The sequence below is a fragment of the Equus quagga genome, chromosome 1, assembly GCF_021613505.1.
Source record: "Equus quagga isolate Etosha38 chromosome 1, UCLA_HA_Equagga_1.0, whole genome shotgun sequence".
Taxonomy (NCBI): Eukaryota; Metazoa; Chordata; class Mammalia; order Perissodactyla; family Equidae; genus Equus; species Equus quagga.
The window spans coordinates 59950664-59963411 of record NC_060267.1 but is presented as its reverse complement, the minus strand read 5'-3'; the positions used below and the strand labels follow the sequence as shown (position 1 = coordinate 59963411).

The 12748-nt window shown below is 38.8% G+C and overlaps 1 protein-coding gene across 11 annotated transcripts in view; it reads left to right on the top strand.

Annotated features, from left to right (window-relative positions):
• RNF38 (ring finger protein 38) overlaps positions 1-12748 on the top strand; it is an 82782-nt gene that overhangs the window by 53113 nt on the left and 16921 nt on the right. For all 11 annotated transcript variants that reach the window (XM_046665381.1, XM_046665418.1, XM_046665408.1 and 8 more), the window contains one exon: positions 12162-12329. In XM_046665381.1, coding sequence (XP_046521337.1) covers positions 12162-12329 — 168 coding nt within the window. The remainder of the gene's footprint in view (positions 1-12161; positions 12330-12748) is intronic.

Genomic DNA, 12748 nt, shown 5'->3' with positions numbered 1-12748 from the left:
GAATAATGCTGCAGTGAACATAGGGGTGCATGTATCTTTACGCATTCATGTTTTCATTTTCTTTGAATAAATATCAGCAGTGGAATAGCTGGATCATATGGTAGTTCTATTAATTTTTTGAGGAATCTCCATGCTTTGTTCCATAGTGGTTGCGCTCGTTTGCCTTCCCACCAGCGGTGTATAAGAGTTCCCTTTTCTCCATATCCTTTCCAACACACGTTAATTCTTGTCTTGTTAATTATAGCCATTCTGATGGGCGTGGGGTGATATCCCATTGTTGTTTTGATTTGCATTTCCCTGATAATTAGTGATGTTGAACATCTTTTCATGTGCCTGTTAGCCATTTGTATATCTTCTTTGGAAAAATGTCTATTCAGATCTTTTACCCATTTTTTAATTAGGTTGTTAGCTATTTTGTTGTTGAGATGTATCAGTTCTTTATCTATTTTGGATTTTAACCTCTTGTCATATATATGGTTTGCAAATATCTTCTCCCAGTTGTTGGGTTATGTTTTCATTTTATTCATGGTTTCCTTTGCTGTGCAGAAGCTTTTTAGTTTGCTGTAGTCCCATTTGTTTATTTTTTCTTTTGTTTCCCTTACCTGGTCAAACATGGTCTTTGAAAATATGCTGCTAAGACTGATGTCAAAAAGCGTACTGCGTGTGTTTTCTTCTGTGAGTCTTACGGTTTCAGGTCTTACATTCAAGTCTTTAATCCACTTTGAGTTAATTTTTGTGTGTGGCATGAGATAATGGTCTACTTTCATTCTTTTGCATATGGCTGTCGAATTTTCCCAACCACTTATTGAAGAGACTTTCCTTTCTCCATTGTATGTTCTTGGCACCCTTGTCAGAAATGAGCTGTCCATAGATATGTGGATTTATACCTGGCCTCTTGATTCTTTCATTGACCTGTGTGTCTGTTTTTCTACCATTACCATGCTGTTTTGATTACTGTAGCTTTGTAGTATATTTTGAAATCAGGGTGTGTGATACCTCCAGCTTTGTTCTTTTTCCTCAGGATTGCTTTGGCTATTCAGGGTCCTTTGTTCCATATAAATTTTAGGATTCTTTGTTCTATTTCTGTGAAAAATGTCTTTGGAACTTGATAAGGATTGCATTGAATATGCAGATTGCTTTAGGAAGTATGGGTGTTTTAACTATGCTAATTTTTCCAATCCAAGAGCATGGAATGTCTTTCCATTTCTTTGTGTCTTCTTCAGTTTCTTTTTTTTTTTTTAAGATTTTATTTTTTTCCTTTTTCTCCCCATAGTCCCCCAGTACATAGTTGTACATTCTTTTTTTTTTTTTTGAGGAAGATTAGCCCTGAGCTAACTACTGCCAATCCTCCTCTTTTTGCTGAGGAAGACTGGCCCTGAACTAACATCCGTGCCCATCTTCCTCTACTTTATACGTGAGACGCCTACCACAGCATGGCTTTTGCCAAGCGGTGCCATGTTCGCACCCAGGATCCGAACTGGCTAACCCCAGACCACCAAGAAGTGGAATGTGCGCACTTAACCGCTGTGCCGACCCCCATAGTTGTATATTCTTAGTTGTGGGTCCTTCTAGTTGTGGCATATGGAATGCCGCCTCAGCATGGCCTGATGCGCAGTGCCATGTCCACACCCAGGATTCAAACTGGTGAGTCTCCGGGCCACCACAGCAGAGTGCGCGAACTTAACCACTCAGCCACAGGGCTGGCTCCTTCTTCACTTTCTTTCAACAATCTTTTATAGTTTTCAGTGTGTAGGTCTTTTATCTCTTTGGTTAAATTTATTCCTAAATACTTTATTCTTTTTGTCACAATTGTAAATGAGATTGTATTCTTAATTTCTCCCACTTCGTTGTCAGTGTGTAGAAACACAACTGATTTTTCTATGTTGATTTTGTATCCTGCAACTTTATTCACTTATTATTTCTAAAAATTTTTTGGTAAATTCTTTGAGGTTTTCTATATATAAAATCATGTCATCTGCAAATAGTGACAGTTGCACCTCTTCCTTTCCAATTTGGATCCCTTTTATATCTTTTTCTTGCCTGATTGCTCTGGCTAGGACTTCCAGTACTATGTTAAATAAGAGTAGTGAAAGTGGGCATCCTTGTCTAGTTCCTTTTCTTAATGGGACAGCTTTCAGTTTTTCTTCATTGAGAATGATATTAGCTGTAGGTTTGTCATATATGGCCTTTATTATGTTGAGATGCTTTCCTTCTATACCCATTTTATTCAGAGTTTTTATTGTAAATGGATGCTGTATCTTGTCACATGCTTTCTCTGTATCTATTTAAATGATCATGTGGTTTTTATTCTTCATTTTGTTAATGTGGTGTATCACGTTGATTGATTTGTGGATGTTGAACCATCCCCGCATCCCTGGAATGAAACCCACTTGATCATGATGTATGATCTTTTTAATGTATTGTTGTATTCAGTTTGCTAGTATTTTGTTGAGGACTTTTGCATTGATGTCATCAGTGATACTGGCCTGTAATTTTCTTTTTGTGTGTTGTCCTTGTCTGGTTTTGGTATCAGGGTGATGCTGACTTCATAGAATGAGTTAGGAAGCGTCCTCTCCTCTTCACTTCTTTGGAAGCATTTGAGAAGGGTAGGTGTTAAGTCTTCTTTGAATGTTTGGTAAAACTCACCAGGGAAGCCAGCTGGTCCTGGACTTTTGTTTTTTGATTGCTGTTTCAATCTCCTTACTGGTGATTGGTTTATTCAAATTCTCTATTTCTTCTTGATTAAGTTTTGGAAGGTTGTATGATTCTAAGAACTTATCCATTTCTTCTGGATTATACAATTTGTTGTTGTTGTATAGTTTTTCATAGTATTCTCTTATAATCTTTTGCGTTTTTGCATTTTTGTGTGTTTATTTTAGGTTTCTGGTTTGTGATTACCCTCAGGTTCACATATAACCTACATAAATAGCAATCTGTATTAAGTTGATGGTCTTTTCAGTTTGATCTCTTGCTAAAAGCTGTACTCTTTTATTGCCCTCCTCCCACATTTTATGTTTTTGATGTCATATTTAATCTCTTTTTTGTGTGTATGTATCCATTAACCTCTTATCTTGGAAATAGATAATTTTAGTACTTTTGTCTTTTGACCTTCATATTAGCTTTCTAGGTGGTTGATCTGCTAACCTTTACTGTATATTTGTGATTTGATTTGATTTGATTTTTTATTATTTTCTTATTCCTACTTGTGGTCTGTTCTTTCCCACTTAAGTTCCTTTAACTTTTCTCGTAAGGCTGATTTATTCATGATAAACTCCTTTAGTTTTTACTCGTCTGGAAAACTTTTTCTGTCCTTCCATTCTGAATAGCAACCTTGCCAGATAGTGTTCTTGGCCGCCAAGTTTTTGCTTTCAGCACTTTAAATATATCATGCCACTCCCTTCTGGCCTGTAAGGTTTCTGCTGAGAAGTTGGTGATAGCCTTCTGGGGTTTCCTTTGTATGTAACTTGTTGCCTTTCTCTTGGAGCTTTTAGGATTCTCTCTTTCTCTTTAGTTCTTGACATTTTAATTAAGGTGTCTTGGTGTGGGCCTCTTTGGGTTTATCTTGTTTAGTGCTCTCTGTGCTTTCTGTACCTGGATGTCTGTTTCCTTCCTTAGGTTAGGAAAGTTTTCAACTATTATTTCTTTGAATAGATTCTCTGCCCCTTTATCTCTCTCTTCTCCTTCTGGGACACCTATAATATGGATGTTAGTGTGCTTGATGTTGTCTAAGAGGTCCCTTCGACTGTCCTCACTCTTTTTAATTCTTTTATCTGTTTATCTCGGTCAATTTCTTCTAGTCTTTCGTCCAGCTCTGATCCATTCTTCTGTATCATCTCCTCTGCTATTGATTCCTTCTATTGAGTTTTTCATTTCCGTTATTGTATTCTTCATTTCTGATTGTTTCTTTTTTATATTTTCCAGTTCTTTGTTGAAGTTCTCACTGTATTCATCTGTTCTTCTCCCAAAATCGGTGAGCATCTTCATGACTATGAGTTTGCATTCTTTATCAGGTAGATTGTTGATCTCTGTTTTGTTTAGTTCTTTTTCTCAGGATTTGTCCTATTCCCTTATTTGGAACATATTCCTTTGTGTCCTCGTTTTGCCTCTTTCTCTTGTTTATATCTATCTATTAGGTAGATCAGCTACATCTCCTGATCTTGAAGAAGTGGCCTTATGTAAGAGATGCCTTACGAGGCCCCACAGGGTGCTTTCACCTTGTTACTTGTTCCAGATGTTCCAGGAGCGTCCTCTGTGTGGGCTACATGTGTCCTTCTCTTGTGGCAGGGTTGCTCTTGCTGCAGGTGCACAGGGAAGCTGGACTGTCCCCCTGGCTGGCTGGTTGTAATGCTCAGCTGCCTGCAGCTGCTGTGGTCCCTTCAGTCACTTTATCAGGCATGGGGACCCCCAGCACAGTTGGCTGCAAGGTCTGATAACACATTCGTGCTGCAGTTTCTCTGTTAAGTGAGTAGGCCCCCAGCATGGCTGGTTGCTTTGCACAGGGGCTCACAATTGCTGTAGTCCTCCATCCTGCAAGGCTTTTGTCAGCTGTCTCAGTAGTGTAACTGGGTGGGCCCGTGCCCAGGCATGGCAGCACACAGTTGTTCCAGGCGTTGGAAGGTGGGGCAGATCCCTGTATGGCTGTTTGAGAAGCACAAGTCTGCTGCAGCTGACAAGCCCCACCACCTGCAGGCCCACACACCCTGTCCACGTAGTCCTGCCCCGTGCACCTACGCCACCACACTGAAGCGGACCCACCCGCCCTGCTGCAGAGGCCCCACACACTCTGCCAGCGTGGGCCTGACCCTCATGCACACCCTGCCCCGCAAAGGTGGACCAACTTGCCCTCCTGCAGGGATCCCACACATCTGCCTATGCAGGCCCACAAGTTGCCCGAGGGCTTGCTGGTAGGTGGGGCCCGTCCTTAGGGTGGGCTGCTTGCCCTGGCTGAACTGCATGAAATTTGTGCTCTAGTGTACAGGGCACACCCTTGTGCTAACAGATCAGGGGAAGAACTCCAATGGCATCTACCAGCATGTGTGTCAGCGTGCCTGTACTAGGTCACAGTAATGGCTGCCGCCAATGTCTCAGTCTCTGGGGAGGTGGCCTCAGTTGCCTCCTACCTCCCTAAGATACACCCAGAGCCTATCAAGTGAGTCTGTTTTCACCAAAGGACTGTGAACGCTTCTTTCTGGTGATTTGTTTTGCTTTCCAAAATGGGTGAATTTATACGTGGGCCCTTTAAGCACAGACTTTTTCTGTGTTCAGTAGTTTTTCTTGAAGTATTCCCGTAGTTGTTAATAGGCAGGAAAGCCAGATACTATGACACTCATCTTGGTTGTGCTGAGTTTAAGTGCTGCTTATTGTGGCAAAGCTCTGCCGCTCAGATCCCCAGCTTCTCTAGGGAAAGCTTTGTACCTTAACATTGCTCCTGGTCATGAAGCACCACTTCTAGAATATGGCTTTTTTCCTTCCAGAAAGATACTTCTGCCTCTTCCACCTCAGTCAGCACTCTCCCCTTGTCGTGGAGGTTCTTTTAACCAGTTTCCAGTTCTCTCTCGGGTAATTGTTCCAATTGTTGTAAATTTGTTGTGTATGTGAGAGGAGGTGAGTTCAGAGTCCGCCAACTCTGCCATCTTCCTAGCAATCCTAGCCGTCATTTCTAATAAGAGGTCTTAAAAAATATGGAAATGGGACTTTTATTTTCTAGATCTCTAGGCAAGGTAATTGAGAGTATTCCCATTGCTGAAGGAGAACTGAGTATGATAGATAAAATATTAACAATATCCTAGGGGCCAGCCCAGTGGCGCTGTGGTTAAGTGTGCATGTTCCATTTTGGCGGCCAGGGGTTTCACCAGTTGGGATCCTGAGTGCAGACATGGCATCGTTTGGCAAGCATGCTATAGTAGGTGTCCCACATATAAAGTAGAGGAAGATGGGCACGGATGTTAGCTCAGGGCCAGTCTTCCTCAGCAAAAAAGAGGAGGATTGGCAGCAGATGTCAGCTCAGGGCTAATCTTCCCTAAAAAAAAAAAAATCCTAAAATTTAAGATCAAAGGAGCTTAAAGATCAGAACGAATTGCCAGGTCACAATCTAAGGGAGAGTGTGGATGCTAGTTCTGTCCTGAGGGCATTTGTTCATTTGTGCAACTTGAACTTCAATGTTAAGTCTATCAGGAGGCAAAGGGGACAGAAATCAAAGACACTTAAGTTTAAGGAGTCTCCTCCTACATAGGAGAGTCTTCCTGAGGTAAGTTGGCAGCTTAAAGGGCTGTATCCTCAGGATAAGAGTGACCAGAAGGAAATGTAATTTGCATCCAGATTCACATCAGTCTGTGAAATGTTTAAAGTATTTGAGACCACAGAAGTGTAGAAAACATGCAAATTATCTTTGGAGGAAGGAATCTTCATTCTAGTTATCAAAGAATTCCCTCAAATAAGTTTTCAAGGACAGTAAGCAGTAAACAAAGTTAATCAGGTACATGAAGAAAGAAGACTATAAGTGAAAACCAATAGAAGCAGGCCTAGGGTGAGTTCAGATAACCTATTTTAAAGAGTATATTTAATGGTGAAACTTTGAGTGCTTTTCTGCTGATACCTGGAATAAGCCAGGATGATCACTATCACCACTTTTAGTCAGTATTGTTCTGGAGGCTCAGCCAGGACAGAAGGCAGGAAAAAGAAAGGTTATAAGAATAAGAAAAGAGCAAATAACAACCATCAGTATTTGCAGAGGAAATGATTATATGGATAGAAAATCCCAAAGCATCTTAGGTAAAGTATTAGAATTAAGAATTGAGCAGGTTGATAGGTTACAAAAACAAGTATACAACAATCAGTTGTATTTCTTTATACCAGAATCTAAAATAATTTAAAAAGTGCTTTTTAAAAGATATATTTACACTTAACAATCCAGTTTTTTCAACAGGTAAGCTATAGAGATGAGGAGACCTACAAGTGGTAACTATAAATTTAAAGAGATGTTCTAATTAATTGCAATATGTAAACCATTTTTGGATCCTGGTTGAGAAGAAGAAGAAACTGAAAAAATCATTTATGATATTGATGACAATTGGAATTTTGAACAGTGACTTAATATTTTTAAGGAACTTTTTTCTTAAGTATATTGTTACTGCTATCATGGTTATTTTAAGTATTCTTTTTTTTGGAACTATGTGCTTAAATATCTATTAAATGATGGGTTCTTGGGATTTGCTTCAACAAAGTACAGGAAAGGGAGAAGTTGATGGTTGATTGGCTATGGTTTAATGGTTTTGGATTCTAGGTGGTGGATATGAAGATTCATTATACTACTATTGAACATGTTTGAAATTCTTAATAAATATTCAAATTAAAAAGTACCATCGAGTGCCATCCCTGGTTGGCCTAATGGTTAAGTTTGGTGTGCTCCACTTTGGTGGCCCAGGTTCAGTTCCCAGGTGTGGATCTATAGCACTCGTCTGTCAGTGGCCATGCTGTGGTAACAGCTCACATACAAAAAGAGGAAGATTGACAACAGGTTTTAGCTCAGGGTAAATATTCCTCAGCAAATAAATAAATTTAAAAATTCTCAAAAGAAAAAAAGGTACCATTGAAAAATCAAAATAATATGAAGGAAGTTAAGAGTCAGTCTTAACAAAAAATGTTCAAGACCTCTACATAGAAGGTTATAAACCTTTGTTGAGGCAGTTTAAAGAAAATCTATCTAAATACTGAGAGATCTGATTGGAAAGATCCAATTTTGTAAAAACTGTCCATTGTCAAAGCTGACATATAGAATATGTAGAATTAGTATAATCCCAAGTAAATTTTAAGTAAGTTTTTGGTATAACTTGAGAAGCTGATTCTGCAGTTTGTCTGGTGTTTTAAAGGACTTGGAATCATCTAGAGCAGAGGAGGGCAAACTGTTGCTGGCTGTTTTTATGGAGTTTTATTGGAATACAACTATGCCTATTTGTTTATTGTCTATGGCTGCTTTGTGTGGAGACCAGGATGGCCCACAAGCCTAAAACATTTACTTTCTGGCCCTTTATGAAATAGTTGGCCAGCTGACACTCTGGTCTAGAGTCTGTAAGATGAAGTGTGTCCTGGATCGTTTATTTGATCAGCAGCAGCATCACCTAGACGTGTGGGAAATGCACAGTGTCGGACTGTCCACTAGACTTACCGATTGGAAACTCTGGGTCTGGACCACACAGCAGCCTTTCCCCAGGGGGCTCTGATGCATGCTGCAGTTAAGAGAACCGCTGGTCTGTAATCCTGAAGAGCAAGGTGGGCAGAGTAGCTCTTCCAGTTATTAGGACTTAAAAAGCTGTAGTAATGAAGGCGTTTATGCCAGAATAATTAAATAGGCTAATGAAATAGAATATAAAGCTCAGAAATGAACCAACACATTTATGAAATATGACTATGGATGAGTTGGGAAAAGACAAACTCTTAATGATGCTTGGACAATTGGGTATCCAAATGAAAACATGAACCTGGATCCTTTATCTCATACTATTCATGGAATTCAATTTCAGGTGGATTAAAGATATAAATGTTAATGGCAAAACTATAAGCTTTTAACAAAGTAACATAGGAGTAGCTTCGTGACCTTAAATAGGGAAGGCTTTCTTGAATAAGACATAGGAAAAGCACTAACTGTACAGAGAACTGTTGATGAATTAAACTTCATTAAATAAAGAACTTGTGTTCATTGTCAGAAATAGACTTAAACGTATATTGGTCACTTAATTTTTGACAAAGGAATTGAAGGAAAGAAAAGAAGGTCATTTTTAATGATGGTATGGAAATCACTGGATATCCACGTGGATGAGTTTGAACCTCGGCTCCTATTTCATATCATACACAAAAATAAATTTAGGTTCTAGATCTAGATGTGAAAGGTAAAAGAATAATAATAAAGGAGATTGTCTTCATGAGGTAGGCAAACTTTTCTTAAACAGGATATATGAAGTACTAGCCATTGATAGAACAGTGACATTGGATTTCATTAAAATAAAAAATTTCTGCCCATCCAAAGATATTTTAAAAGTGAAGAAGCAAGCCACTGCCCAGAAGAAAATATTCACAATACTATTTCTGAGAAAGGACTAGGATCCAGAACATAAAAAGAAATTCAGTGTACATTTCCATTAAAATCAGATATATATGATAGGTACCTATGATTATCATTTTTGAAGCGTCTTTATCAGTAAAGTGAAAAGGCAAGAAAAGTAAATAATTGTGTTGAATCTTAGCAGATATAGTTGTATACGTAGGAAAGGAAATAGATTTTAGTGTTTAAAAATAGCATAAAGAAATTGGTAAGGTTCATAAATAAAAATTAGTAACTTTTCTCATTATTAGCACTAGCCAATTTATAAAGAAAACTTTTTTCTTTTTGGTGAGGAAGATTTGCCCTGAGCTAACATCTCTGCCAATCTTCCTCTAATTTTGTACGTGGGATGCCTTCACAGCATGGCTGATGAGTGGAATAGGTCTGTGCTTGGGATCCGAACCCTCGAACTCAGGCTGCTGAAGCAGAGTGCATGGAACTTTAACCACTTGCTCATGGAGCTGGCCCCATGAAAGCTAATTTCTTGAAGAACAGTACCACAGTATTGAACATGTGGTGGCATAATATTCCAGTGAAAAGCCTTAAGGTAAAATTATGTCTTTTGTAAAATAACAGAACATTTAATACAATTGAATTAGTATAAATCAAGATACCAGTTCATTTTGAAACTGGATAAAATTGAGTTTATTTGCATAAGAATAAAGGTGTGTAAATGGCCACAAAATAAAATGAAAAGAAAATACGATAACAAGGAGAAATTTGCCTTACTCATCTTAACTTTTCTAGTAAGATTCTATAATTAAAACAGCACAAGTTGGCACAAAATAGATCCAAGTATTTGTGAGAAGTTATTGAATGGAAAAAAGCTGGTGTTTCAGTTTAGAGGAAGAAGGATGGTTTAGTAAATGGAACAGGTATAATTGCAAGAGAATATTAGAGCCCTACTTCACACTATAAACAAAAACAGGTTTTAGTTGGAGTATAAATTAAATGTAAAAAATAAAAGTGTAAGGGGCCGGCCCCATGGCGAAGTGGTTAAGTTCACGCTCTCCGCTTCAGTGGCCCAGGGTTTTGGCAGTTCGGATCCTGGGTGCTGACATGGCACCACTCGTAAGGCCAGGCTGAGGTGGTGTCCCACATAGCAGAACCAGAGTCACTCACAGCTAGAATACACAACTATGTTCTGGGGGGAGTTGGGGACGCTTTGAGGGGGAAAAAAGAAGATTGGCAACAGTTTGTTAGCTCAGATGCCAATCTTTAAATAAATAAATAAAAGTATTAGAAATTTTAGGAGGACATTTGTATAACCTCATCAATAGAGGAAACCCAAAAGCTACATTTTAACTATTAAAAAAATATAAGATCATGAAAGATAAAATTTACTGTTAAAGGGTTTATCAAAAGATAAAACATAGACTGGGAAGATATTTTTGTTAGACATGACAAGCAGTAAGTTCATGTATCTTTTTTTTTTAAGATTTTATTTTTCCTTCTTCTCCCCAAAGCCCCCTAGTACATAGTCGTATATTTTTAGTTGTGGGTCCTTCTAGTCGTGGTATGTGGGGCAACCACTTCAGCATGGCCTAATGAGCAGTGCTAGGTCCGTGCCCAGGATCCAAACGGCAAAACCCCGGACCACCGAAGCATAGCATGTGACACATAGCACTGTGTCACAGGGCCATCCCCCCGTATCTCTAATTAAAAAACAAAACTATAGGGGCCAGCCCAGTGGCGAAGCAGTTAAGTTTGCACATTCCACTTCGACGGCCCGGGGTTCACTGGTTCAGATCCCGGGTGCCGACATGGCACCACTGATCAAGCCATGCTGTGGTAGGCATCCCACATGTAAAGTGGACAGTCTTCCTCAGCAAAAAGAGGAGGATTGGCAGCTGATGTTGGCTCAGGGCTAATCTTCCTCAAAAAAAAGAGGGGAAAAAAAAACTATAAATGAATGTGACAACCTAATAGAAAATGGGCAGTGAGCAAAGGATATAGATTATTTACAGAAAAGGAAATCTAAATGGTTAATAAAAATATTAAAAGATACTTAACCTCTGATCAGAGAAGTGCAAAGTTAAAGCAAGCATGTTGTTACTGTTTCTTTCTTCTTCAGGTAGGTCAGCAGGCTGTACTGCAAGTGTATCCACCTTGATTGGAGGTGCTGGGAAATGGGCCCTGTTGTTGGAGTTGTGACTTAACTCCATCCAGCCTTTTGCAAAAGTTTACAGTACATCCACCCTTTTACCCAGGAATCCCTCTGAAATAAATGAAGCTACTAATACGTAGGGATGTATGTTCAATGAGATTTTTTATGCTTCTGTTTATATTGGCAAAAGAGTGAAAACAACTTGAATCCATTAGTGTATGAATGACAGGGCTGTATTAAGGGATTGTACTTGAAGTATCCAGCTGGTATCAAAAAGAATGAATTGCCTTTAACTCCTTTGAAGAGATATCTACCATATTAATTGAAAAAAGTAAGCTGCAGGATAATGTTATCTCATTTCTGTTAAGAAAACAAAAACAAATGAACATGACAACAATTTGTGGGTAATCATGCTTGTATATGTTTTTGTGCTCCTGGAGAAAGATGTAGAAGGATAGGTTATTGACATTATTTGCCTCAGGGTAGGCAGGATGGGAATAAGGCTGGCCAAGAGAGTGAGAAATTATTTAACTTTTTAAATACTACTTTACATTGTTTCAGTAGTTACAATTAAACAAAAATTTTTTTCCTGTTGGATGTGGTGAGGTATTAGAAGATATAAGGTTTCGTTGTTCAAAGTTTCCTCTTTAGAAAAGCTTTCTGCTCTATAAAGCAAGCTAGAAGAGTTAATGTAGCAATTTATTATTCTTCTGGACTTTTCAAGTCTTTTTGAGGTAAGAGTTTAGTCCCAGTTCTGTGGACATCATATACTACTCTTGAAACAGTCAGCTTTCCTATACAGTGACAATATTATGGTTGAAACTGTTGGAGGAAGTACATTGTGAAAATCTGTGCAGTTGAGAGAGGAATCAATAAATGCCCAGATTTTAATTTTTAATAGTTGATGTTTTACCCAAACAACTGAAGTTCTAAAATTCTGTTTTTCTTTCCTAATAGCTCCATCAGGGCACCGTTCCCGTTTCTTACACAGTAACGACAGTGGCACCACATGGAATTCCACTCTGCACAGGCCAGCATATCCCTGCTTGCAGTACACAGCAGGTCCCAGGATGCTCTGTGGTTTTCAGTGGACAGCACCTCCCCGTCTGTAGTGTGCCTCCTCCAGTAAGTCTGTGCATTCCCTCTTTAGAATGGCTAAGTGTGTTTATAAGCAAACAAAATTGAAGAGACTGCCTTTTGTAGCTTTTCGCTTCCAAGTACAGAAGGCAATTTTACTGCAACAGAAATCTCAGTAGCATCCTTATAGTATCAGTTTAATAAACTTGGCTTTAAAACTTGATGCGTTTTTTTACGTTAATTAAATTATACGTATTTGAATATCCTGAAGGTCAAAACGTGTTTCCTCATATATTGGTACTGTTTATAATTAATCCTTGATAAAGGTTGGCTGTGGGGTCTTGACATAGGATATTGGACTAGTTAGTAGCAAAGTCTTAGAGACTTCGGTGATCAACACTAATAGTCTCAGCACTTATTAGGTTTTAACAGGTACTTTGAATGCTTGGTCTTATTTATTCCTCACT